The sequence below is a fragment of the Sturnira hondurensis genome, unplaced genomic scaffold (genome assembly GCF_014824575.4).
Source record: "Sturnira hondurensis isolate 20B ecotype Veracruz unplaced genomic scaffold, ASM1482457v3 Scaffold0021555, whole genome shotgun sequence".
NCBI classification, from domain to species: Eukaryota; Metazoa; Chordata; class Mammalia; order Chiroptera; family Phyllostomidae; genus Sturnira; species Sturnira hondurensis.
Window position 1 is genome coordinate 1,219,107 of NW_028094186.1, and position 26,513 is coordinate 1,245,619.

The following is a 26,513-nucleotide window of genomic DNA, read 5'->3' on the forward strand; positions in this document are numbered from 1 at the left end:
CCCACTGAGCCACACCAGCCAGGGCCATCTCTTCTTCTCTCTTATCCTCCCATCTCAATAGTCAGATTGTCTGTCTCCTTACCAATGGTTCAGAATTTACTCCATCACCCCCTCCCCAATGTTCCAGTACTTTCTCTCCACTGGCTGCACCGTCTCAGACAAAAACAAAAAAAACAAAACAAGCAAAAATCTTGGTCAAGTACCTTGATCTCCCCCAAGTCTGACAGCCACCCTGCTGCTCCCTTGTTCAATTCACACATTCACTTGTTCACTCATTTAAGGAACTTTTGTTAAGTGCCTACTATGTGCCAGGCACTGGAGGTAGAGAGACAGTCTCTGCCCTTAAAGTCTTCCAAGTCCAGAGGGAGAGTCAGACTCACAGATGGGGAGATGACAAGTGAGATGCAAAGATGGACCCGTGCTGGGTGCTGAGATTCACGGGGTGCCAGGGGAGGAAGGGGGAACCCAAGGATGGCGCTCGGCCGTCTGGTCTGCGCAGCAGGTGCTGGGAAAGGGCTCACTAAGACACAAAAAAGGAAAAGCGAAGGAGGAGCTCAGTGTGAGGGGTGGTGGTGCGCTCTGGGTGGGTTTGGGATTCGAGGGTCATTAGCGTATGGAAGTTGGAACTGTGAATGCATAGAGAGTGCTCTGTGCTGCAAGGGACAGAATGATGACACCATGATATCTGTGAAGTTGCACCTAAATAGTTAAGAGGTGAGAAGTCCCAGGGGAGGGTGACCTGGCAGCACAGTGACCCCAGTGCTTTCTCTGGTCCCTCTTTGTCCTTCTCAGGGAGTGGATTTCTTCCTCAGACTTGTCCTGTCTTGGTTGCAAGGCTGAAAAAAACTGAGGTCATGTGAGCAAGGAAGAGGAATGGCCCCTTTTCAGCCCTCGTCCTCCTGGCCCAGCACTGCTGACCTACACAGTTCAGTAGACACATGAGGAACTCGGGCTCCCGAGTCAAGCATGTCTGGGTTCATGTCCTCGAGCCACCTAGGCAAGCTGTGTGACCTCCTACGAGTTGTTTTTCCTTTCTGTGTCTGAGTTTCCTCGGCTCTATAATAAGAAATAGATATTTGTCCTTTGCCCAGTTTCTGGTTCACAGCTCCTTAAACCCTTAGAATTTCTACATGCAGAGAGTGATGGAGGTGTCTTTTGTTATGTGAATGAGATGACTTGGAAGCACCTGAGGATGGCAGCTGGTTGCCAGGAGAAACCCCCATAAGATTACAGTTGGAACTTTCAGTCCCAAATGTCTCTCGCTCTGGGCAGGGGAGAGGGGCTGGAGGTTAATCAGTCACCTACAGTTAATGATTTAATCAGGCTTGTGGCTTGCGCACTAAGGCTTCCATAAAACCCAAGAGGACAGGGTTTGGAGGGCTTCTGCGTTTGTGAACACGTGGTGGTCCTGGGAAAATCGTGCCACCTGCCTTCCCATACGCCTTGCCTTACGCATCTCTTCTACCTGGCTGCTCCTGAATTTTACCCTTTTATAATAAACCCTTGTTCTAGTAAATGAAATCTCTGTCTGATTTCTGTGCTCTTCTCTAGTAAATTAACTGAACCTGTGGAGAGGGTGCAGGGGGAACCTCCAGTCTATAGCCAATCCATCAGAAGCAGGTAAGAGCCTGGGTGTCTGAAGGAGGGCCGTCTTGTGGGACTGAGCCCTTTACCCCAGCAGATCACATCAGAAGGGAGTGGAATTCTTGAGCACCCTGCTGGTGCCTTAGAATTGTTTGTTGGTATAGGGGAACCCCATGCCCCCGTGCTGGAGTTGGGTTCAGGAACCCTTCTCAGGGGTATAATAGTTTTTGTCATTGCTGAGGTGATGAAATGAAACGATACATATAAAGTGCTTAGCACAGTGTCTGGCACGTAGTAAGTGCTCAGCCGGAACGAGCCATTAACATTTTGGGGGGCCAGCCTTTCCTTGGATTTCCCCAGCCCCTTGTCTTCTAGGCTCCCTCTTCTTTCTCTGACTGCACCCCCCTTCTCCTCCTCACTTCCCACCCTTCCCAAGGCTGGCTTCTTTGCTCTCACTACTCACTGGATCTCGTCTCAGGGCTCCAACCCTCATCCCCTCTCCAGGCTGAGGAGCGCAAGCCTACTCTCCTGCTGTCCCTCTTTTGTGAGACCCTGGACACTCCTGTGGGTCCCACGCCCTCTTAGGCTCATCCTGAGGCCTGATGTCACTGCTCCCGTTCTCACCCCAGCACCTAATACCTGGTAGCCCTAACTAATGTCCTTTGGCATGAGCTTCTGTCTTAAAAACAACCTCCGGGACCGCCGCTCTAATGACGTCTACCCGCCAACATGGAAGCCATCCAGAAGAACATGGAGAACAATTTGTATCGGTGCAGAGAGCAGAGGAGAGCACGTGGGTAACTTTGAAGTGGGACTAGGTAGGGCTCGGCTATTTCCGTCTGTCTCCCTTCTTAGGCTGTGGGCATCTCAGGGCGGGGAAAAGGGTTACTCATCTGTCTGTCACCTGGTGCCCGATGTATACAGTTAGTACTCAGGAAAATATCTCATGAATGAATGTGATTCCTGGCTTTGCCCCTTAACTCTCTTTGACTTTGAATAAGGTCCTTATTCGATCCCAGTGTCAAAATCTGTAACACGAGGGAATTAGATTACGTTTTAAGGGAGCTCTTTCAGCATTAAAGTGGCATTAGTGGTCATGGGATGGGGGGCCAGCTAGCCGGGGTCGGCGGGGGCCTGGGTCAGGGTCTCCAGCAATGTGCTGGGCTCAGGTCTGAGGCAGAACGGTGGGCTCAGAGAGAGGGGCTGCCCTGCCCCGTCTTCTTGGGAGCTGCCCGAACTCCAGAGGAAGGGTGGACCTGATTATGGCCAGAGAGGGGGCACTGGCTATTAACCCTGAAACCCCCAGGGGCCCATTCCCGGGGTCCCATCCCTGGCTCATCAGCCTGGTGTGGGAGGAGACCGATTTCTGGAGGAAACTCTGGGTACCGAGTCCTCCCCCAAGTCTGCCCACGAACAGGCCGTTCTTGTTTACGACCCCCGTCCCAAGAGGACAGTGATTGCTCATCCCCACACGTGATCTGAGAGTCTGGTCTTGCAGGCTGGGAGGAAACTCAAGCCCCGCCAGCCGAGCTGGCAGCAGAATGCTCAGCTGGTCCCTTCCTGGGGCTCACGTGACCAGGGTCTAGCTATAAATATCAGAGGGGCCTCAGACCAAGACAGATTTCAGGCACCAGGAGAAGAAGGCCAAGAGACTTCGGGCGAGTGTTTTGAGACAAAGGCAAAACCCCAGGTCTGCTTAGAGGGAGGCAGGCAAAGGAGGCAGCCCGGTGAGCCCCACACCCCCCAACGGTATGGATTACAAATCCGGCCTGATCCAGGATGGGAACCCCCTGGAGAACCTGGAGAAGCAGCTGATCTGTCCCATCTGCCTGGAGATGTTTACCAAGCCCGTGGTCATCTTGCCATGTCAGCACAACCTCTGCCGGAAGTGTGCCAGTGACATCTTCCAGGTCAGTGCCGGGCTCGGCCTAGTCCTGCGGGCTCAGGGGGGTCCTCGGCTTTCCTCTGATGAAAACTCTCCTCTCTTAGCCCAGGACCCTTCTAAACTGGGGCCCGTTTTTCCCCTGCAAAGGCCTCTGGACTGAGCTGAAGGGGGCTGCATAATGGCTCTGAGGGCCCAGTTCCTTTTCCATGACGCATGTGTCCCGTCCCCATCCTGTGGCAGCTCGGCCACCTCCGCCCTGAGCACTGCAGTTGACTCTTCAATCAGGAGTCAAATGCCTCAAGTGATAAGTGGGGGAGGCAGGGGGAGAGGAGAGAGAAACCAGACCCCTGGGGCTGGAGCCAGCTCCCTGGTGGCAGGGGGCCCAGAGCTGTAGGAGGAGGGAGGGTGGGAGGCCCTGGCCAGTAGCGACACCTCCCCCTTCGAGGCTACTGCCTCCAATATGGGGCAGGAGGGGCTTCACCTCCTAAGGAAGGCAGGAGGGTGGGTGTCCTGGCTGGGAGACAGGACTCAAGCTTCCCCAGAAGCACTTCACAAAATGTTCTCTCACTGTTTTATCTTTAAATTAGCAGCCCTAATCACTGGTTCTAATCATAATGCCCATTTGGCGAATGGGCAAACTGAGGCGTGGAGGGATAATGTTGCCTGCCTAAAGTCATTCAGAGCATGGCTGTGACTTGAACTCCAGGTCTGTTGATTGCTTGGTGTGTCTCAGGCACCCTCTGTGTGAGTGAGCTGCCTCTCAACTCAAGACGGGAGGCTCCATCCGGGTCCTGCGGTTGGACAAGAATGGGTGGGTTGAGCAGGAGGGAGGATAATCAGAGATTAGAAAGGGCAGGGGCTAAGGGGGAGCCCAAGACTCACCTGTGTCCTGGACACCCACAGGCTGCAAACCCCTACTGGACCAATCGAGGTGGCTCGATGTCCATGTCTGGAGGCCGTTTCCGCTGCCCCTCCTGCCGCCATGAGGTGATCATGGATCGTCACGGAGTGTACGGCCTGCAGAGGAACCTGCTGGTGGAGAACATCATTGATATCTACAAGCAGGAGTGCTCAAGGTCAGTTCGCCCGGTTGCTGGGAGCCCCTCCTCCCTCCCCAGCCGTTCTGTGCCTGGCTGTCCCAGGCTCCTTCCTTCCTCCTTCATCTGCTCGGGATCCAGTCCCCCTAGCCTGATGGGCTCCACCAGTCAGTTCAGAGAGCCATGTCCCTCTTTCTCAGGCAGGAACATAGGCTCGTTCTATGCCCCATCCCTGATTCTCTGCATCACTCAGTGAGTGGGAAGGGGCTCAGACTGCTCTACTGCAAGCTACTGAGATAGGAACCAGACAAAAGACAAGATGGGAGGGGGGCAGAGAGGCACTGGGGCCAGCTAAGTGGCCCTGATAAGCCGAGAAAGAACAGAGCCCAGTGAGAACAGAGCCAGTTTCTGTAGTGATTGCAACAGCTAAGGGAGGTGCACACTGGGAATGCTTTCTCCCGCTGCTGCACAATGGCCTATAAATCAGGCATGACTTACAATCCCATTTCACAGAGAAGGAGGCTGAGGCTCAACGAGGTAGAGTCAGTCGCCTAAGGCTGCTCAGCGGGGAAATAGGAGAGCTGGGAGCAGCCCTGACGAGGGAGCTGCGTGTCTCTTTGACGCAGAAGCACTGCTCCGTCTCAGGCAGAGCTTGTGAGTGGTGGAGGTTGTGCAGTGTGGGGCCTCAGACTGGGGACGGACACAGCTCCCAGGGAGATCTTTACAAATCAGAATGTCCCGACAAGACTTCCAGGCAGCCCTCATGGTCCCAAACTGTCACGGCCTGTAGGCAGTGTCCGGCCCAAGGAAAGGTGACAGACCCATCCTAGTGAGAAGAAGCCCAGGCCCAGGGAACTGGGCTTGCTCGTCTGACTCTGTTACTAATGCATCGTAGGGTCCTGGTAAGTCCTTGAGCCTTCATTTCCCCTGCTTTCAGAGGGGACAGTAGGGTTCGTTTGGGGGACTGTGTAGGATATTATGGGAAGTGTTCAAAAATGTCAAACATTTATCGAACACCTACTGTGCGTAGGCCCCATACTATTTCCCACGAGTTATCCCTACTTAATTCTCACAGTAACGGTAAGACAGTCCTCCCCTCATTTTACATAAGAAGGCCACTCAGCTTGCAAGTGCTGAAGCTGAGAGGGAGCCTGTTTGACTGGCTCCCCAATGAATACTTCCGACTGCTGTTGTGTCTCTCGTTGCTAGGGCTCAACACTACGAAATGCAGATGCATTTTTGATCATTATAATCCTAATAAAATCAACATTGCACTAGACTATTAGCCCATCCAGTGTTGACCTATGAAGATTATGTTGTGTTTGAACCTGCGAGGGCTTCCTGCATGGCTGGATGACAAAGACAGCCGCCCGTAGTAGGGGTCTGCCCTGTGCGGGGCACTACACCGTCATTACCGCCAACTTGTGCCACAATCCCAGGAGCTCTGGGAGGAAGCCAAGCTCAGAGAAGTGAGAGCACTTGTCCAAGTTCACAGAATGAAAAAAATGCAGAACAATCCGGATTTAAACCCAGATGTGGAAGTCTGGGCTGGGCAGTCACCTGCAGTGTTAGGGGCTGGGAAATCAGAGGCAGTGTAGACACGGGGTTGACTCTACATGAGTGTGGAGTCCAGCTAGGGGAGGTCAGATCTAGAACCCCCCAAATGGATCTCAGGTAACAGGCAACCAATTTCCTGAGAGAAGCACAGATAACATGTCAGAGCCCCTAAGTGGAGAGAGAGACAAAGGGAGAAAGACATTCTAAGAATGAGTGTTTGGGAAGAAAGGCAACTAAGAGCCTAGACCCTAGGAGAACAACCTCTGGATTGGAAGTCGAGCCCTGTGCTGGGCTGTCGGACAGCCCTGAACTGCCTGTGCACTAGCTGCGTGGCTCGGGCACACGCACTGCTTCCTTCTCTGAGCGTCAGGGCACCCTCAGAGAAGGTGAGGGTACTTGCATTAGCAGGCACCATGCTTGCTAATTGGTTCCTTCTGTCTGTGTTTGCTCACCACCTCCTCTGTGCGAGGCACTGTACACTGTGGTTCAGGACTGAAGGGAGCGGGCAAGGTTCCCTGCTTTGATGGAGGCTACAGTCTGATGGATTAAATATAGAATTCAATGAGGCCACGATAAATTGCTTCACTTAGAGCCCAGCCTGCAGAAACAGAGAGTTGTGGTGACTATAATTAGAGCAAATGAACTTCAGCCTCCCCTGCCCTGACTTGCTGGGTGACCTTGGGCGAGTCAATTCACCTTTCAGGGGCCCAGTTTCCTTCTCTTGAAAATGTTTCCAGATATGACTCTGGGGTCCTACCACCCTTCCAATGTCCAAGCCAGCTCCATCACCGGAATTTGAGTCCTAGTATGTGGTGACAACCATGGTGTCATTGGCTTCCCCAGCACTGGCTCCCCACAGGATAAAGAAAAGGATCAGGACATCCAATGACTAAGAACTTGGGTCATAGGTCCGGGGAGGAGCTATGACTGGAGCTGGGTGAGGAGACCCCCCCCCCACCTTGTGACTCGTGACTCTTCCGCTTCAGTAGGCCCCTGCAGAAGGGCAGGCACCCCATGTGCAAGGAGCATGAAGACGAGAAGATCAACATCTACTGCCTCACCTGTGAGATGCCCACGTGCTCCATGTGCAAGGTGTTTGGGGCCCACCAGGCATGCGAAGTGGCCCCGCTACAGAGTGTCTTCCAGGGACAAAAGGTACTGGCCCGAGCCGCTTCCTCTCACTGCCTGTTGGGCACGGCCTGGTGATTCAGGATTCAGATTTGATCCTTGCAGATCTGCCGAGCCAGCCTTTCAGTAATGGCCCCTCTGGAGGGACTTCCCAGGCTACAGGGACAACAGTCCTTGCCTTCCTGGGGGAGGTGGCTGAGCTCATGGGTTATACTTAGAGCCACTTGAGAGCACCTGGGTGTGGCCACAGGGGAGAGGCCAGACCCCAGGGCCAGGCCACCGGGGCCTCTCAGGCCATGGGGGCCTCTCAGGCCATGGCTTTTACAGCCCAGTGTGCTTTGGGCCCCAGATACCTCTTCCTGTACCTGTCACCTGTCTCGGGATCCAAATTCCCCAGACCTGTGGGAGACCCACTACCCTGTCTGTGCAGCGACCTGTGGCCCCTCTCTCCATACCCTTTCTTCCCCACCTGCTCTTCTCTTGATCTCTTTTTTAAGTCATTTTTCAAATTAATGTTCGAATACAGTTGTCTCCATTTTCCCACCACCACTTTCCCCCGTCGCACCCACCCCCACCACTGATCTTTTTTAGAACTCCCAACTATCTCCTCTCTTCATCCCTCCTTTCTTAGAAACAAGCCCCTCCTCTACCCATACCTTGCTGTGTATTCGGGGCAGCTCACTTCCCCTCTCTGGGCTCCATCTGTAAAATAAAGAAAACAGTATCCCTCATGGCCTCTGCTCTGGACCTTGGCTCTACCTCAGAAGGAGCACCCTGACAGCTAGTGGAGGCTCTTTTTAGCAGAGAGGGGAGTGAGGGTGCCAGTTTGCTGTCAGTTCCCAGAGGGCAGGCCCTGAGACTATTTCTGTCTCCTCTCCTGATCCCCCACCCCCTCCTCCCATCTAGACCGAACTGAGTAACTGTATCTCCATGCTGGTGGCAGGGAATGACCGCATGCAGACCATCATCACTCAGCTGGAGGACTCCAGTCGCGTGACCAAGGTGAGGGGACCCAGGGTCTGAAGCCTCCAGTGCAGCCTAATCTGTGGGATGAAGGCTCGCCCATGGGTTGTGACTCAAGGCTGGGGCCTGCAGCCTGGGGTGTTCAAGCAGGGATGGTGGGGAGGGGCTGACTAGTCCTTTAATCCACTCATTCAACAAATGTTTCTGGGGCGCAGCTGTGTGTCCTGCCAACGGCCCCAGGGATGGGGTGGTGAACAACACAGCCCCCCACCCCACCAAAAATTCCCAGGGTTTTATTTTATAGCATTGGTGGTTTTTAGACCATTGTTCTCTGTGTGCCGTAGACCAAGGCTTCAGACTTTGAAGTGCACACAGGTCACCCTGGGGTCTTGTTAGAATCCAAGCTCTGATTCAAGAGATCTGGGATGAGGCATGGAATTCCGCACTTCTAACAAGCTCTCGGGGTTTGCCCAAGTTGCTGGCCCATGGGCCACAGTTTGAGTTGCAAGACTGTAGAGGCAAAAGATATTTTTCTATTTCCGCAAAAACACCCATGGTTTTCTCTCTTCACTTGGGATGGGTCCCTGGAGATGAGATGGGGGGCAAGGGGCTGTCATGTTGCTCTAGACAGAGTGTGTGACAGATCGGTTCAAAGGAAGGAGGGGGACACTGTTACCACCCATGTGGGCTCCCAGGCTGATAGACGATGCTAGAGCCCCAAGTCTGATGAGATGCTATTATTGTATCCAGTCGCGTGACAGGAAACTTGGCAGACAGGAAACTGCGATGTGGCATCTGTGTTGAAGACAAGGGAACCCCGCTGGGGAAGTCCCTAGGGGAGGAGCTGCTTCTCCACCTCTTCTAGGACCGAGTGATGCAGAGCTTCTCCAATCCATTCTTGGTCCTAAAATGGGGAGAAGAGTGTGACTTGGGGACACATTGGGGGGCCAGAATGTATCATTTCATCTGACCCCAGAGTCTCTGTTTTTGAGGAAGGGGGTTGCTTTCTCCATGATACCAGGCTCCAAACACAGACTGAGTAGCTATGAAACCTTAGCAAGTGCTTTCTTCTCGCTAAACCTTCATTTTCATCTTGTGTAAAATGAGGGTGTAGTAAGACCTCTTCCAGCTTTAGATCCGTTGTTCCTACAACACCCATTCCAGAAAGGAAGTGTTGGGGACAGGGAGAAGCCCACAGGATGTGACTCCAAGATCTCTGTCCCCAGGAGAACAGTCACCAGGCGAAGGAACAGCTGAGTCGCAAGTTTGACATGCTGTACGCCATCCTGGATGAGAAGAAGAGTGAGCTGCTACAGCAGATCACGCAGGAGCAGGAGGAGAAGCTCAGCTTCATTGAGGCCCTCACGCAGCAGTACCGGGAGCAGCTGGACAAGTCCACCAAGCTGGTGGAGACAGCCATCCAGTCTCTGGATGAGCCTGGTGGAGCCATCTTCCTCCTGGTGAGCACGACTAGGAAGGTGTGGACAGAGTCAGTTCAACTCAACAGCTCTGTATAAGCTCAAGTCATGCTCTTCCTCTGACCACCTACATGCTCTTGGGCAGGTCATTTAAACCTCCCTGAGGCTCATTTTCCTCATCTGTAAAACCGGCATGAAACAATCCCTACCTACACCTATTGACTGAGCACCTACTATAGGTCAGCCACAGAGATGTAGGAGACTCAGCCCTGCCCCAGAAGAGCTTGTTGGGGGAGACAGAAAGGGACCAGCTAAAAGATCCCACAGTTCAGTTCCATAAAAACTTCCCAAGCACCTACTGCAGGCCAGGCTTTGTGCTAGACATTGGGTATAAAGAAGGGATTAGGATGAGAGTTCAGGGTGTGAGGTGTTTAGACTGATATCCCTAAAATGCAGGCTGCCTGCCAGTACAATGGAAGGGGCCTAGAGTGATCACCAGGACCTGTGCAGACCACGCACAGAGGGAAAAGATCCAAGTTCTGTTCAGTTCAGGGTGGGGAGCAGGTCACAGCTGGGCTGAGGAATGGCACCAAGTGCCCATCTGCAGGACCCAGCCGCTGTTTTTGCTGATTTCCTGGGGCCACCCCTGATGCAGCACTAACCACTTGCTTTCTCTCCCCCAACAGAGTGCCAAGCAACTCATCAAAAGGTCAGTGTCTCCCCGGGGTTGTGATCCAAGGCCCTAGCTCCTGCCAGGGCCTCTGACTTCTGTCCAGTGGGCCTCTCTTTTACATTAGGGCTGCTGGGCGAGTCTCATCCCGGGCTGGCTTTCCCGGCCTTTGCATCATCCCATGCTTTCTTAAACTGGTATTTACTTGTGACTGGAGAGGAAATACTCCACCGCTCCAGAGGGAGCCTCTAGGTGCAAGGCCTGGGTGTGGGCACAAGCATGTGTACTGGTGTGAGTTGGAGCTAAAACACCCTTTCCCTACACTAAGCCCCACATCTCTCTTTCTCTCTCCCCCCCCTCCTATCTTTCCCCCCACAGCATCGTGGAAGCTTCCAAGGGTTGCCAGCTGGGGAAGATAGAGCAGGGCTTTGAAAACATGGACTACTTTACTTTGGATTTAGAGCACATAGCAGAGACCCTGAGGGCCATCAACTTTGGGACAGGTAAAGGAGGTGGCGGTGCCACTTGTCTGCTTCCCTGCCCAACCCCTGGGGATCAGCTTCCCTTCCACTGAGCCCTAAGTGGAGACAGTTACACGAGCTAAGATGCCCAGATATCAGCCAGCTTCTGGATGAGCGTGGAGCCGAGCACAGTGCCTGGTACATAATTGTTGCTCAGTAAATTATCTCTGCAGGGAGGTGTCTTGGGCTGTCGGAAGAACGTTGCATTTGGAGACAGACAGACCTGAGTTTGAATCCGGGACTGCCATTTGTTATCTGTGTGACCTCTGCTGTACCCCTCCACCTCTCTGGGCTTCATGTTTCTAACTAAAACTTAGGTCGAAAGTGGGCCTGCTCATGATGACTCCCTCATGGTGCTGCTGCAACAACTGAGATATCAACACAGAAGAGTTTGTAGAATACTAGACATACACTGATGAGTGCCTACAGCTAGTTTGGGCTTTGGCTTTTTCATGCTATCATCTATGATGCTCAGGTACCCTAATTTTTCTGTACCATATCCTCATTCCTATTTATAGTTACCCTTCCACAGGGTACCTACCACAATTGTCACAATACAGCCGTAACAGCAGTAAGAGTAAAATAATAAGAGAAAAACGAGGAAACCCCATGAAGAGCGAAGATGTAAACAATTTGCTCAAGGTCACAGTTGAAAGGCAGCTATTACGCAATGAAAAGGAGATGGTGGGTCCAGTTTTGCCAAACTGGCATTGTTCTGAGAGGTGACGCTTCCACGAATGAGACAGAGAGGTGTGCAGGAGCAGGAAAGAGTTATACCACAGCCGGTGTGGGGAAGCTCAGCTCGCCTGCAAGCTTGCAGAATCTGCTGTTACACCTGTTCTCAGAGCACCGGAGGCACCCACTTGCGGGTGAAGACAAAATGCATTCCAAAGCTGAGATGCCGGCAGACTTGGGTGTAGCTGTCACTGTCGATCACCTGTCCCAGAGTTACCCTCCTGAAGCTAAGATATCCGAGAGTAGATTGTGCTGTGTGACCAGGGTAGCATTGTGAAGACCTGCACTGCCTTCCAAAATCTCCCTCAGCCTTAGTTTCCGCATAGGAAACTGGGGAGAGAACCATACCAACAGCTATAGTACAATTTCTTAAGCACTTTCTATGTCACTGAATACAACTTCATGAGGTAGTTTCTGTTGTCATCCCCATTTTGTGGTTGAGAAAGTAGAGCCCAGGGACAATGAGAGGTTTCCTGGAGGCCACACAGCTAGTAGTAGCCCATGTGGATGCCACTAAGGGCCATCTGGCTCATAGAGTCTTGGTGAGGATTACATGAAACAGCGCATACGCAGCGCTGAGCACAGCCCTTGGCACTAATAGCTAATGTAACAATGATGAAACAAGGCAGCAAAACGCCCTGGATTATGCATAGATTCCTGGGAGGTGGCTGGGAATTTGGCTCTCATTTTGGAGGCGTTCACTCTTCCAAGCCTCTTCCTGGATACTCTAGACAAATGTTCTGACTCTGTGGTGACCCTCTCAAGGCCCCAAAGGAATGAAGCAGCAGCTTTGGAGAGGGATGGACAATAGGCATGTTCCTTGTCTGCACAGCTTGAAGGTGATATTTCAGGATGGAAAAGTGAGGACACAGGTTGCAACCCACTCACGGTCTGGAGCTCAGCTTCAGAGAACCGAGGAGCAGGTGCCCCAGGAGTGTTCCCACCCTCCATCGCCTTTCTGTAGGTTGAGGAATAAGGAAAAGTGGACAGGAAGTACTAGGCAAGCAGATTTCAAAGGCTGGGCAAATTCCTTCAAGACAAGGACCCTGATCACTGAAAATCAAGGCATTCTTGTCCCACCTCCGCAGGTGATATTGATCTGTCTAACTGAGAGGTATGCAGAAGTACAGTGTACCCAGAAAAGTCCCCTCTGGCCACAGGCAGATCAGGCGACAAAGCCTGCTTTAGCTCCTGGAACAAAGGAGCCTCCTGAACCCCCTTCCCTGGGAGGGTGCAGATGGAAGGGGAGGGAAGCCCACCCCTGTGCAGCTTGGCTTTGGCAAGCCCATCACTTCCTGGGCCACTAAAGTCACTGCATAGCTGGATGACTCCGACTGGTGGAGGGATTGGGGTCAGTGCCGTCCGCAGCCTGGTGTGAGCAATACCTCTGAGAAACCAGCCTATCCCAACATGGGTGTTCTTTGTCACACTCAGATGAGGAAGAAGAAGAGTACATTGAAGAAGAAGGCCAGGAAGAGGAAGGGTCCACAGAGGGAAAGGAAGAAGGTAAGAAATCCACCTATTTCCATTCGTTCATTCATTCATTCATTCAGTCAGTCAAAAACCTTCGACGCAGACTGGGCGCAAGCTGCTGCGCTGGGCACTGGGGATGAGGCCTCTAGGTGGTGATGCTTGTAATTATGTGAACCGGTTATAGATAAAGTCCTGCTCCCTTTGCTCTTCGAGGAAGGAACCCCAAACCACGCACAGTAAAAAGCTCTCATTGTCATGTCTAAATGACCTGTATCTCTATGGAAATCAGCGCAGCATAACAGGTGTCAAAGACAGAGTCCTCAAGAGCCAGGCTGGGTCCACCGAGGTGTTTGGTTTGGCCAGCACAATGTATTTAACAACGGATTTGTTGAATCCATTGACAACATTTTAAAAATTCGATTTTTTAAGGGGTTTTTTAAAAGGAGATTTCAACTAAGAATTTGGATTTCCACCTTCTTGTAAAAATGTTGAAGGGGATGACGACACCAGTCTGGCCCTTCTCTCTCGTCCCAGAGAGTTGGCACTGGGCGGGCGCTCTCCTCTGCCTGGGGCTGCACTTGCCAGGTTGCCCGGGCCCACCACTGTCGACCTTCCTGCTCTCCACACTCGTGTCATCTGCTGGCCCTGTAAGGCATCCGAGCGTGCCAACCCGGCAGGCCGTGTCACCGCTTTATCACGGACTGGCGGTGTGACCTTGGGCAGTTCACATTGTGAGTCTTGGGCTACTCCTCTGTCCACCGGGCCATGATAGTACTTACTGACTGCAGATTATAATGAGAGTGCATGGGAAGGACGTGCTTGTTAATTAGTGTACGTCTGCTAATACCACTGTAAAAGCCGAGTTATTATTGGAACTAAATTCCAATCCAGCTGAGAAGTAGAAAGTAGTCTTTTGGAGTTTTGTGTTGGATGTGCAATCCCATTTTGTCTTGGCAACTAAGTTCTATTTTGGTTTAAAAAGGAAGAGGCCAGGCAGGAACTGGAGTTTAATCCTTTGTCACTTCAGCTTGGTGAGAACTGGATCCCCTTGAGTGCCTGACTCACTTTGCGTTTCTTTGTCTCCTTCTTTCAGGACACCAGTAAGGAGCTGGCTGAGGAAGAGACCTTCTAGATGCAGAGACTGGGGAGGGTGGGGGTGGGCCCAGCTGCCTTGGAGACAGGCCCAGGGTGGGAGGGTCCAGGCCCCAGGAGGGGGAGGAGTGTCTTCTCTCTGCTCAGAGAGCAGGGACTCGAGCAGCACCCGCCCCCCCACCCCGAGCCCGGTGGTCACTGAGGCAGAACTGGGAGTGCATCTGAAACCACCGCTGAGGACACTTTTCTACACTGGTGCAAAATAGAGTATTTTGTACATTTTTAAAATGGGATTTTTGTATATACTTGTATATGTATGCCAATTTGGTGCTTTTTGTAAAGGGATTTTTGTATGATAACGCCTGGTCATCGTGTGACTGGCGGCTGTTAGGCAGGGGAAGGAAACTGGGGTGGCCCAGCCGCCCTCGTCCTCTCCCTGGGAGGGCTGGGCAGCACCCGCGCACCTGGGAGGGGGGACATGCTGTGCTCCAGTGCCTGTCCCTGACAGAGGGGGTGGAGACTGTTTGCGTTACATGTTGTTCTAATAAATGCACAGCGCTCTCTTCCTGTTACTACCAAGGAGTCGGGGTTCCTGTTAGGGTGGTCCGTGACGCGGTGTGAAAAATTCAGAGAGAAGAAAGCATGCAGAATAAAGTTTTTATTCACTCTCCAAGAAAGGAGAGGGGCATGGTGTGGAGAGGCACACCAGCACTGAGGGGTGTGGACTTTGAGCTTTTATTGGGTAATAATTGGATTATCAAAGGGTGGAGGGTGCTGTTTGGGCACTGTAACAGAGGCTGCTGTCTATTCCCATGTAATCTTCCACCTGCGGCAGCGTAGGGAGTGATCAGTTCTGTTCCTGCTTCCAGTGAGTCCCAGCCCTGGGGCCAAGGTCAGAGAGTGGAATGGCTGTCATATCTAACAAGGCCTCAGGCCTGCTCAGCGAATGGTGCCACCATTGGCCAATGGCTCTGGCTTTGCCCTTCCAGTTTCATTCAGCTTTCTTTTCTGGGGAGTTCAGAGTGTAGGGACAGACCCCTGACAGAAAGACACCCGCAGGAGCAACACAGCAATGGCAAGGCCGGGCTTCTGTCCCACCAAACAAGAGCTCTTTACGTCAGCATTTCCTTATGAGAGCTCCATGGAAAACTCCCTGAGACAATCCTCAAGAAACAGGTTTAATGCCCTGCTCTCTGGAAAACAGAACCTGAGGCAACGCTTCAGTGTGTTAGTCTGGATAAATTCCAGGGCAGCCAAGGGGAGGGAGAGGGGAAGCCAGGCAGGAAAGGAGAGAAACGAATAGAAAGTGTCCAGTTACTGGGCCTGCTTCAGCTTCACCAGAGACCCAGCTGTTGGCTCAGTCCTGTGTGATGTCCCCAGTGGGCCATAAAGAACATAACTGACTCAAGAAGCACTTCCTCAGGGGAAGAGGCTTCTGGCTCTTCGGCTGCTGGGTCCTTTCACTTCCTGGCTCAGGACCGAAGTTTGTCTCCCAGACTTAATTCCCTTACACTTCCAGGTTGCATCACTTGGCCCCCCTAGGCAGCTGCTAAGGGGAGCTAAGCTAGATGGCACCCCATCAGCTGACTCTGTGCGTAGTGGGTGGAGCAGAACCTTCCAGCCCAGTGGGTTGGGCACGGGTGCTGGCGCTGCACAGGGGTGCTCTGCTGGAGTCCACCTTTACCCCAGGGAAGGCCAAGGCAGCCACCAGTGCTAGGGGACGAGGCAATGACCACGGCCAAAGTAGCACCAAGGCTTTCCAAGGACCAGGGGCCTAGGGGCTGGGAGAGAGATGAAACTGACTGAATTGGGCACAGTGCACTCACTAATTGGGTCTAAGAACCTTGGACTTATAAATCTGATGAACACAGAAGACACTGTCTCCCCTTTTCGACATTTGAGTAGCAAGTGAGTAGTCCCGCTATAAAGAAAATTGTTTGACTTTAGACAGTGATTGGCCAATCACATCTATGGTGTTTGGAATACTTCCTGAACCTTAAGGCTCTTTGGTGGATTGAATAATTAACCCACTATTTTCCAGGTTATTCATTTACGTGACGTCCTCTAGAGGACGGCAAACACAGGACCCCGCAGGCCGAATCCCACCCTCCACCTTGTTTTATCTGGCCCGGCACCTGGTTTCTACCCGGCAGCAGCAATGAGCCCTTACTTAACTGTTAAGGAGTAGTTACATTTACACAGTCCTAAAATTATATTTGGCCCTTTGAAGGCATCCTTGAGGCTGATGTGGCCCCTGGTGAAAATAAGTTTCATGCCCCTGCTCTAGAACTAATGTTCTGTGTAACTCATTTTTTAAAAATTGATTTGAAAGAGAGAAACATTGATTTGTTGTTCCACTTATTAATGCATTCACTGGTTGCTTCTTCTATGTGTCCTAACCGGAAATGAAGCCTGCAGCCTGGATGTATCAGGACGACGTTCTAACCAACTGACCTGCCCAGACAAGGCTTGAAACTCACTTTAGGAAAGTGCTTTCTGGACAAAAACGGGGTCACGTACGCAACCTTACAAACTCAGAGGAGGCCTGCATGGCCGGCCTTACAACCTCAGAGACAGAAAGTAACCACACAGGATGGTCTGAAATGAAAACTTCTTAACCAAAATCTATAGCAGGTAATCACATTCTTCTGCTATCTTCCTTGACAAAGTTCATTCTTTACCTTAACTGAGCCTGTCTATAGTCTTTTTGCATCTAAAATGATGTACCTTTGGAATGTCTGAACAATCCCTTTTCCCAGACCCCTCGGGACACACTGATAGCAGGTTAATTGTTAACTACCCTGCACCCACCAATGCAAAAGAGGCATTTTTCTCTTCCGTTAGTTTTATCCAATCCCAGAGACTTCCCCACTTTGCTTCCTCCCACCTCCCTAAGCAGGGAACTCCGAGCAACCCTCTTAGCACTTCCTCCTTTTTTTGTAAGGTAAAATCGCAATTCTCTAGAGTATTTTCACAATCTGTTGAGATTTTGCTTCTTGGCCATGGTAGTCAGTTTGGCTCAAATAAACTCATAACAATTCTTATAAATTTGGACATTAACACTTTATATCTTTAAAAAAGATTTTCACTTATTTACTTTTAGAGACAAGAGGAGGGAGAAAGAGAGGGAGAGAAACATTGCAACTCAGGCACATGCCCTGAGTGGGAATCACACCTGCGACCATTCACTTTGCAGGACAGTGCCCAGCTGACGGAGCCACGCCAGTCAGGGCGGTGACCACACTTTAAACCCGCACATCTTGGCTCACATTTGGGAGTTTTTCCAAGCCTAATGTAGCTCAGTCCCTAAGTTTGAATTTCAGGGAATCAGATTTTGCTCTCATTTCTAGTCCTTTCTCAAGTTCTGAAGCATTTTTAGTAATCTCTTTAAAAATTGAGATACATTACAGACACACAAGTGCACAAAACTAGTTATGGAGCTTAATAAGCTACTGTAGAATGAAATCCGGTGTTGCTACCATGCAGGTCAAGAAAACAACATTGCCAGCTCCCAGAAGCCCTCTATGGACCCCCTTCCCTTCATAACTTCTTCAGCTTAGAGATAGCCACTATCGTTTCTTTTCTTTTTAACAGTCACATACTTGCTTTTCTTTACAGTTTTATTTTCTAAAATGAAATAGAATCTTCCAATAGAAGACTTAGGGAATTTGAGGCCAGAAAGTGAGAGGCGGAACACCATGCATGGCACCTCTTTGGGACTCCTGTGAGCTGCTGGGGTCAGGGGAGAAGGGATGGTGGTGACGGTGTCAGCTCTGCGCCACTCGGGGTTCTAATCGGAGCGCGCAGGCGGGGAACCAGCGCAGTTGCAGTGGCGAGGATGGGTCTGGCAGTCCCAACCAGTCCTAAAGAGGGCCGTTGTCCCAGCCACAGGCGGGAGGCACCCCCCCCCCCCCCCCCCCCCCCCCCCCCCCCCCCGCCTCCGCCTTCAGGACCCCCTACCTTGCCTGAGCGGAACCCAGCCAACTGCCGGAGGCTGCGCCCTGAGGATGGAAACCTACCAAACTCTGTCTTCAGCCCCAGGCAAGTCACAAACGTGGCCTGAGGAGCCACATTCCTGCTCTCCGGGCATCCTAGGCGAATTCCGACAAACCAAGATCCGAGAACTTCTCTGTGGGACGCTGCCAGCCCCACGCGGGGAACAGCGCTCGCGACTGTCCCCCATTCCTAAGTTAGTAGAGGTATTCGTCACCAGCCTGGTGGGCGCCCCGGGCCCCGGGGACACACGGGATGGATGCTCCGGGCATCTCCCGGGCATTCTTTGCAGCCGGCCACCCCTCCCCCTTCCCCCGAGGGCTTTTGCACACGACGCATGGCAGGCCGCTTCACACGGAGTGGCAAAGGCCGGATAAAGCGCTCGGCGCGCGGAGCTGAGGCTGGAGCAGCGCGGCAGCGGGACTGTCCCACGGCGGCCCCAGCTGCAGCCCGGGCAGGGCAGCGGCGCAACAGAGCTGCCGTGCGAGGGGCGCATGAGGGGCGACGCGAGAGGGAGCAGGGCTTTCCCGGAAGGTGAGACGCTTCCTTGCCAGGAGCGTCTGGAGCGCAACTTCCAAGATCCACTCCGCGGGGCAACCGCACTCGGCTTCCGGACCCAGAGCGGGGCACGCGGGGCCTCATGAAGGCCACAGATAAGCAGCACTTGTTGGACGCCAGGCCCGGAGACGGGTAAGGCGAGAGCCTGGAGAGGGATGGGAGTTTGAGCGGCATCGTTTGCTCTCCTGGGATGGTTTGGGCGGCTAGAACCAGGACCACACACTGACCGGAGCGGTGGGGTAAAGTGAAGGAGAGGGAAATCCAGGGTAGACGGGGAATGATCCCTCCCTCGAGGCCAAACCTAGATCCTGACCCCAGTCCGCTGGTCGGGAGTGAGACTCCTAGAGCCCCGCCCACGGCCCGGAACTTTGCCCCGGGGCAGCCTCGCCACCGGCCCCCCCTCTGTCCCCAGGTGCACGAGGTAGGGGTTTGCCCTTCTGCCAGGTCCTGGCCCTTGGCCAGTTCCCAAGGTCTTTGCCTCCTTCAGGCCCTGGGAGGGATAGGGAGAAGTGAACACCCCCCCCCCAGGGTCCTTAGACTCCGGGAGCCTGGTCAGTCCCCCAGCGCCCACCTCGAACATGGGCTTCCGGTCACTCCTTAGGGACTGTCCAGCTTTGAGTGTCCTTAGCTCTTCTCCTCCTTGTACACGTGGGAACGCCAAGGCCCCACAGAGAGATAGGACTGGAGTCAGCCCTCCTTGTCCCCACCTCAAAGCTGAGTCTCTTCTTTCCCCTCCTTTCTGGCCAGGTCTTACACAGGGCCTCCGGGGCCCCTGTGGCAGGATGGCGCAAGCTGGATTTCTGTGTCCCCGCCTGACTCGAAGTTGCCATCCATTGAGCTGACTGTGGAGAGCAACCATTACTGTCATGCCGGGAAGGGTCCTGGCAGTCACTGTGACCCCAAGAAGGAGCGGGCCTGTCGCCAGCTCTATGTGGCCTCTGCCATCTGCCTGGTGTTCATGATCGGAGAAATCATTGGTAAGGACTTTTGTGCTAATTACACGAAACTGGCACATGGATAGTCTGGATGATCCAAAAGGCTTTCCCCCTGAATATTCCAGCAATGTCAATACAGCCGACGCTTGAACAATGCCGGAGGCTTGGAGGGGAGGGGGTGCTGACCCGCACAGTTGAAAATCCACGTGTAACTTTTGACTCCCCCAGAACCAGCCCTTCTCATCCATGGGTTCAAGTGACCCACCACGGTGGGGAATCCCAGTTTGGAAAACTGCGTGTGTGAGTGCAGAAGTACTGGTTTCCATGGGGTTGATTGAATCAGCAGATGGGAAACCCGAGGGCTGAATACGAAGGGCTAATTGTGTTTACTGAAAAGAATTTGCCTACAGGTGGTCCTGTGCTGCTCAAACCGGTGTTCAAGGGTCAACATTGAACATTCACTGTGCATTTAAAAAATTTTTTTATTTAAAACCTTTATTTTTCAACTACCATTGACATACAAATATTATATTAGTTGCAGTTGTATAAAGAAGTGATTAGACATTTATATCTTGCAAAGTGGTCACCTTGATAAGTCTAGTACCCACCTGACACCATACGTAGTTATTACTATGTCATTGACTATATTCCCTGTACTTTGTTGAGTCTTTTATATACATCTATCATACAAATCTTCAAAACAACCTGGTCCTGATTTTACAGATGTTGAAACTGAGGTACACTTAGGTTAAATAATTTACCCAAGACCACACACAACTGGTAGGTCAGGGAAGACCTGAATGCCTAGAAGGAAGGAGCATTTACTAAATGCCTACTGTGCTTTCCAGGGCCTATTTGAACTCGATGTTTTGTGTTCACCCTCTAAGTAGATGTTAGTCCCGATTCACAGATGGTAGAAGTCAAGGCACAGACAAAGTACTTGCCCATGGTCATACAGAGAATGGGTGGAGAGGTCCCAGTCTAGTGTTTTCCTCCAGAGCCCATGGTTTCCCTGCTACACAACACAGTCTGGGAAGTTGGCTCCTTGGGCAGCTGATGAGGACCCACCATCCTCATCACTGCCCTTGCAGGTGGGTACCTGGCACACAGCTTGGCGATCATGACCGATGCAGCCCATCTACTCACTGACTTTGCCAGCATGCTCATCAGCCTCTTCTCTCTCTGGATGTCCTCCCGGCCAGCCACCAAGACCATGAACTTCGGCTGGCAGCGAGCTGGTAAGGGCCCTGGTTGAGATGGGGGTGGGGCTGGAAGAGGGACAGGTCAAGACATTGGTTCTTAGGTGGCCGTAATGGGTGGATCCCCTGAGTGAGGCCAGGAGGGTGACTTTTGTGGGGAAGGATAATGTCAAACTTGGCTTCTTGTCCTCTGGGTAAGGAGAGTTAACCTTCCTATGAAATGAAGTGGGCAAACTTCAAGAACAAATGACCATAACGTTAGCTCCATGGATCAGCTCTGCTGGGCTGGAAAGGTCAGCAAGGCCTTCTGGAAGGTACAGACTTTAAATCCTCTTTAGTTCATGTCCTCGTTGCATTATCTTTTTCCTCTTGGTGGGAGATAGCCCAGCCTCCCCTCCTCAGAAGCCTTCGTTTGCCAGCTGAGGAATAGTTTAAAAAGCCGCTTTCATTACACGTAAAACAAAAAGACTCGACTCTGATGCCTTCTTAAGTTCCTTCTAGCTCGGACATTGTCGGATGTGTGAGTGGTGGGGTGAGGTGCAGCCATCCGTTCAGCAGACACCCGTTAGACCCAGGCCCTGACTTGGGACGGGGGGTCCTGGGGGGAAGGGGAGGTCTCCTCAGCCATAGGGCCGCATGCAAGATAGGTGTTGGGGTTGGTTCTTCCTCAGAGATCCTGGGAGCCCTGCTCTCCGTGCTGTCCATCTGGGTCATGACTGGGGTGCTGGTATACCTGGCAGTGGAGCGGCTGATCTCCGGGGACTACGAGATCGAGGGGCGAACCATGCTGATAACGGCGGGCTGCGCCGTGGCCGTGAACATCATGTAAGGCCTCCCTCCTCCCGTGTCTCAGGTGCACACCAGTGTGCCTTCTGGTGGAAACAGGGCAGGCCACGCTCCGGTGCTGGCTACAGGAACAGAATTTCCCTGTCTGAGCTCTGGCACCTGGAACCCCTGGATTCTGCCTTAGCCCTGGGCCAGGTCCATCAGGAACTGTAAATCTGTGGCAGCATCAACCCCCCCCCCATACATGTTGGTGGATAATGTGGAAGGCTTCTTACCTGAAGTTGGGGTGGGGGGATCAGTAAGTTCCTGCAGGAGCAGGTGCCCTTAGGGGAAGAATCCCAGCTGTTTTTCAAGCTGATGTGACTGAAATTGGTCTCAGTGGGAGGCAGGGTGTGTAGAGCATCTCTCTTAGTTGGGTTCTGTCATCCTTGTTCAGTGGCCTAGGGCAAGCCACTTCCCTCCCTAAGACTCAGTTTCCCCATCGGTGACATAGTGGGGGAATTGATGGCCTCCATGGTGCCCTCCTGCTCTGAGATTTGGCACTGGGGCATCTTTGTGTCCAGATCTGGCCTGGCATTGGAGTTGAACCTTTTCTCCTATAGCACTCAGAACCAAGGCCACGTGGGTCAGGCTCCTCATACAGTCAAAGCAATCGCTCATGCTGGGGGCTTGGGATGTTCGCCCCACCGGGAGGCCAGCCTTAACGAGTGGCCTCTCCCTGGCTGATTTGAAGCCTCTACCTGCTCCTTCAGTGAGCCCCTTGGCTTTGTCTCTGCTTCTGTAGAATGGGGTTGACTCTTCACCAGTCTGGCCACGGGCACAGCCACAACCCTGGACAGAGCCATGACACCAGCCAGCAGCAGGGGAACCCCAGTGTCCGAGCTGCCTTTATCCACGTGATAGGAGACTTGCTGCAGAGCTTGGGCATCCTGGTGGCGGCCTATGTTTTGTACTTCAAGGTCAGAGCTGGGAACAGAGGCGGGTGGGCAGGGGGGGTGAGCAGGGTGTAGGGCATCTGGGGGCTCCTCTCTGCACAGGACCCTCTCCAGATTCTGTCCCCGTCCCAGCTCTTGGCAAATGGTGGGGAGAGGGAAGGAACATTTATTACACTTCTGATCCTCACAGCAACCCCGAAGAGTAAGTAGTGGTGTTTTCTCCGCGTCACACAGCTAGTAAGTTGTGGAGCCGCATTCGAACCCAGCACCGTGTGCTGCCAAAGCCTGGGCCTCGCCCATCACACAGAGGCAGTGCAGTATATCTGAACAAGTCAGGCGTTGGGCTTGAAGCCTGGCTCCACCCCTTGCTAGCTGGGTGATGTAGAGTGAGTCCCTTTATGTAACCAGGTCTCAATTTACCTACCTGTAAAGTGGGGGTGAGGGACCAGGTGGTATCTAAGATTTCACTTAGCCCTGTTCATGTCTCAGCCCCTTGCCAAGGAGGGCTGGGCAGGGACTGTGCCTTATCTCAAACTGCAGTCTGTCATGCCTGTCCTTCTGGGCACAGAATACACAGGGACTCAGGGCTAAGGTAAGGCTCACGCCCACCTGCAGAGAGAGCCCCTCGTCCCAGCGCTGGGACAGAAGGCAAAGGGAAGCTGAGGCGCTGAGCCCCAACTCTGCCTTCCCTTTTCCCTGCAGCCAGAGTACAAGTATGTAGACCCCATCTGCACCTTCCTCTTTTCCCTCCTGGTCCTGGGGACAACCTTGACCATCCTGAGAGACGTGATCCTGGTGCTAATGGAAGGTGACTGGGCTTGGGGCTCCCTTTCTGCTCTTGGCTCTCCAGCTCTGATGGGAATCCAAGGGGTGAGGGGTGGATCCCAGCACTTTGGCGGGGAGCCAGGGCCTGGAGCATGGCATGACCTGGGGCCCTAGGCTGCTCTTGGCATGGAGCTGGGCCCTCAGGTGTGGCCCTTCCTGGAAATGTCCTCGGACCATGCCTTCCCTTCCCCTGAGGACCAAGCGTGCCTCCTCCCTGCTCAATTGTGGCCTCCTCACCCAGTCAGGTGGTTTCTGGGTTGGGTCTGTAGCACCTGGCACCCCGGCCCTTCCCCATACACTTTTGCCTTCCCTCAGGCAGAGGGAGGGGTGAGGATTACGCCTCCCCGTTGCACAGGGGGCAGGCTGAGGCTCAGGAAAAAGCAGTCCGTGTTGGCCGAGGCTGCTGAACTGCGAGCCAGTTCAGGCCTTCTTTTCGGAGGCCGCTGCCTCGGGAGAATGTGGCTGGGCTTCGAGGGGTGCTGGGTAGCAGCAAATGGTGGGCCCTGAGTTACCACACTATTCATCCAGCTCTGTGCTCCAGGTCTCGTGTCAGGGGTATCTCTGTGGGAAGGGTCAATCTGAATCCTAGTTTGGGGTCAGCAGGAATGTCCAGCTACAGGTCAGAACTTTTCTCCAAGAATGTGACTGACCCACATAAAAATGGTGATGATGCGCCATGTAGGTGCAGCCATCTCCAGGCTCCCTTTATTCCATTATAGAAATAACAACGACCACTCCACAAAGCGACCTCACTTTATTGAGCACCTACTGTGGGCGAGGCGCTCTTCCAGGCAATGAGGAGGATAGGGCCGGAGACAAAACAGACTGTCCTGCTCTCATGGAGTTTCCGTTCCAGAGGTGGAGGTGGACGAGAAACTAACAAACAAGATGGTTTCAGATAGTTTTAAGTGCTAAGAGGAAAATACCACAGGGCAATGCGATGGAGATCATTTGGGAGGTAGGGGCAACAGCGATCCGGCCAAGGAGCTCTTCTGAGATGACACTGGAGGAGCAGGAACCAGTATGGGTGGGAGGGAGCGGTTTCCCTCAGCCCCAACCCTGCTGTCCCCAGGGACACCCAAGGGCGTGGACTTCACAGCTGTTCGGGATCTGCTGCTGTCGGTGGAGGGGGTGGAAGCCTTGCACAGCCTGCATATCTGGGCGCTGACTGTGGCTCAGCCTGTGCTGTCTGTCCACATTGCCATCGGTGAGCTGTGGGGACACCTCAGGGTGGGGTGAGGGAGAGAGGCAGCCGGAGGCCTGGGTGTCCCTGATGGGTCCAAGTATTCCAATGCTTTCTTTCAGGATTGCATCAGGTGTGGGATGGGGGGGGGGGGTTACCTGGTACAGGAGTAGGATCTGGGCTTTCCTGATGTTCAGGGTCACCTGTCCTGTTCTGCTGTGGGTAGGTCATTAGAGTTGGGCTCCTGGTTGTTTCTAAGGGCCCAAGAGTCAGTAAATGTTTTTCTGGTGCCTCCCCTGGTGTGTGTTCTCTTGGCCTCCAGCTCACAACGCAGATGCCCAGGCTGTGCTGAAGGCAGCCAGCGCCTGCCTGCAGGGGCAGTTCCACTTCCACACCATAACCATCCAGATCGAGGACTACTCTGAGGACATGAAGGACTGTCAGGCATGCCAGGGTCCGTCAGACTGACTGCCTAGCCAGGTGCCAACTGGAGCAGGGACAGAACCTACAAATGGCGGGGCCCAGTGTCCCTCAAGCCCAGCCAGGACTCTGTTTACCTTGGCTGTTAAAACCAGATCCCTCTCCTGATCTCAGCTCCCTGTTCAATGTGGAGGAGCCTTGCCTGCTGCAGGAACGAGGCTCTTCCCCTGCCTCCCATCTGATTACAGCCAGCCCCACGATGGAACTCAGCCAGTGTAAAGCTAGTACAACCCGACTCTTCCAGCTCCTGGGTCAGCTCCTGTTGGGCCTGGGTTTGGACCTATCCTCGGTCAATGCTGTCCTACCACCAGCCTCAGGGAAAGGCAGTGAGTACAGTGAGGGGTGCTGAAGGGGGGCCTGGCCTCAACGTCCCCTGCCTACACGCCCCATTTCCTTTTCAGTCTGTTTTGCCTTTGCCTTATCAACCTGTAAAGCCTGTGTACAGGGCCCCCTCCCTCTTCTGCCTCTAACAATAATCTGATTTAAGGAGGCCATGAGGTCTGGAGAGTTGTGAGACAGGCTAGTGGAACAGGGAAACTGAGACAGAGGTAGTCAGTCGGCCAGGCCATTTTGCAGCCATCTAGTAAATCACAAAATTCTATCTTCCCCAACCAAGGGTGCTTAAGAGTAAATGGTTTACACTTCTCCCAACCAGAGAGTACACATGTAGCTTAAATCACCCTACTCGGGGAGATGGGTGATAATAATCCAACCAGTGCCGTTTGTGCCAACACACCAAGGACAAAAGTCAGGGGAGTCGATCTCATTTTGGTGCATCAGCATAAAGCTGGTGAGATCCTCCCCTAAGATCTCCCCTAAACTCCCAGCCTTCAAAGCCCTCAAAATGGCCCTGGCCCAGTGGCTCAGTCGGTTGGAGCATCATCGTATACACCAAAAGGTTGGAGGCTCGATTCCCAGTCAGGGCACGGTCGTGGGTTTGATCCTACTGATGTTTCTCTCTCACATAAATGTTTCTCTCTCTCCTTCCCTCTCTAAAATCAATAAACATATTTTTTAAATTAAAAAAAAAAACTCTCAAGATGAAGAACCAGTGTGCCTATGCCTTTCCCCCCCCCCCCCCGCCGTGTCTTCCCTCTGCCTTTCTCCTAATCCCAAGGGCCCTTCTACTACCTCTGTAACTTCCTAAATAAACTTTTTCCTACAGTCTGAGTCCTTAGCTCTGAAATCTTTCTTTGCACAGCTTAAGAACTGAGGTCTAATTTCGTCGCCAACACTGCGGGTAACGTAGGGACCCTGCACTCTCCTACGCGTCCCCCTGAGATGGGGGGCCAGGGGGCACCTGAAGCCCATCTGTGTGGCAGTCACTTCAGCGGTGAGCCAAATGTTTCCCCTGTGTGGAGGGAGGAGGCTTCTGACCAGGTAAGGGCCTGGCTGGTTTCCTCTTTGCTCAGGAAGCTGTGCCAGTGCAAAGCTGCCCTGGTCATTGTTGGGAGGAGGGACAGGAATGTCATCTTGGGTCCTGCCCTAACCACCTCGAAGCTCCTGGGCCACTCCTCAGCCTGACAGTGTCCTGGGGAGCTCAGCCTAAAACTGGA

At 53.0% G+C, this 26,513-nt stretch overlaps 2 protein-coding genes across 4 annotated transcripts; both read left to right on the plus strand.

Moving 5' to 3' along the window:
* Window positions 1-1,581: 1,581 nt before the first annotated feature.
* Window positions 1,582-14,638, plus strand: TRIM63 (tripartite motif containing 63). 3 transcript variants are annotated; one of them, XM_037032861.1, is made up of 10 exons: window positions 1,582-2,402; window positions 3,363-3,494; window positions 4,373-4,545; window positions 7,050-7,218; window positions 8,098-8,193; window positions 9,381-9,614; window positions 10,259-10,281; window positions 10,621-10,745; window positions 12,933-13,004; window positions 14,065-14,638. In XM_037032861.1, the coding sequence occupies exons 2-10, from the start codon at window positions 3,420-3,422 to the stop codon at window positions 14,073-14,075; spliced, it is 978 nt and encodes a 325-aa protein (XP_036888756.1). In that variant the 5' UTR covers window positions 1,582-2,402; window positions 3,363-3,419; the 3' UTR covers window positions 14,076-14,638. The 3 variants fall into 3 exon arrangements, with proteins under 3 accessions (XP_036888756.1, XP_036888755.1, XP_036888754.1); XM_037032860.1 differs by lacking the exon at window positions 1,582-2,402 and having other exon boundaries at window positions 3,033-3,494; window positions 7,053-7,218; XM_037032859.1 differs by lacking the exon at window positions 1,582-2,402 and having other exon boundaries at window positions 3,042-3,494.
* On the plus strand, window positions 14,104-25,867 carry SLC30A2 (solute carrier family 30 member 2). Its single transcript, XM_037032781.1, has 9 exons — window positions 14,104-14,121; window positions 14,211-14,254; window positions 19,362-19,591; window positions 20,641-20,787; window positions 21,420-21,573; window positions 22,319-22,493; window positions 23,172-23,277; window positions 24,367-24,501; window positions 24,800-25,867. Exons 1-9 carry the CDS (start codon window positions 14,104-14,106, stop codon window positions 24,943-24,945), a joined length of 1,155 nt encoding a protein of 384 aa, XP_036888676.1. The 3' UTR covers window positions 24,946-25,867.
* Window positions 25,868-26,513: the final 646 nt, after the last annotated feature.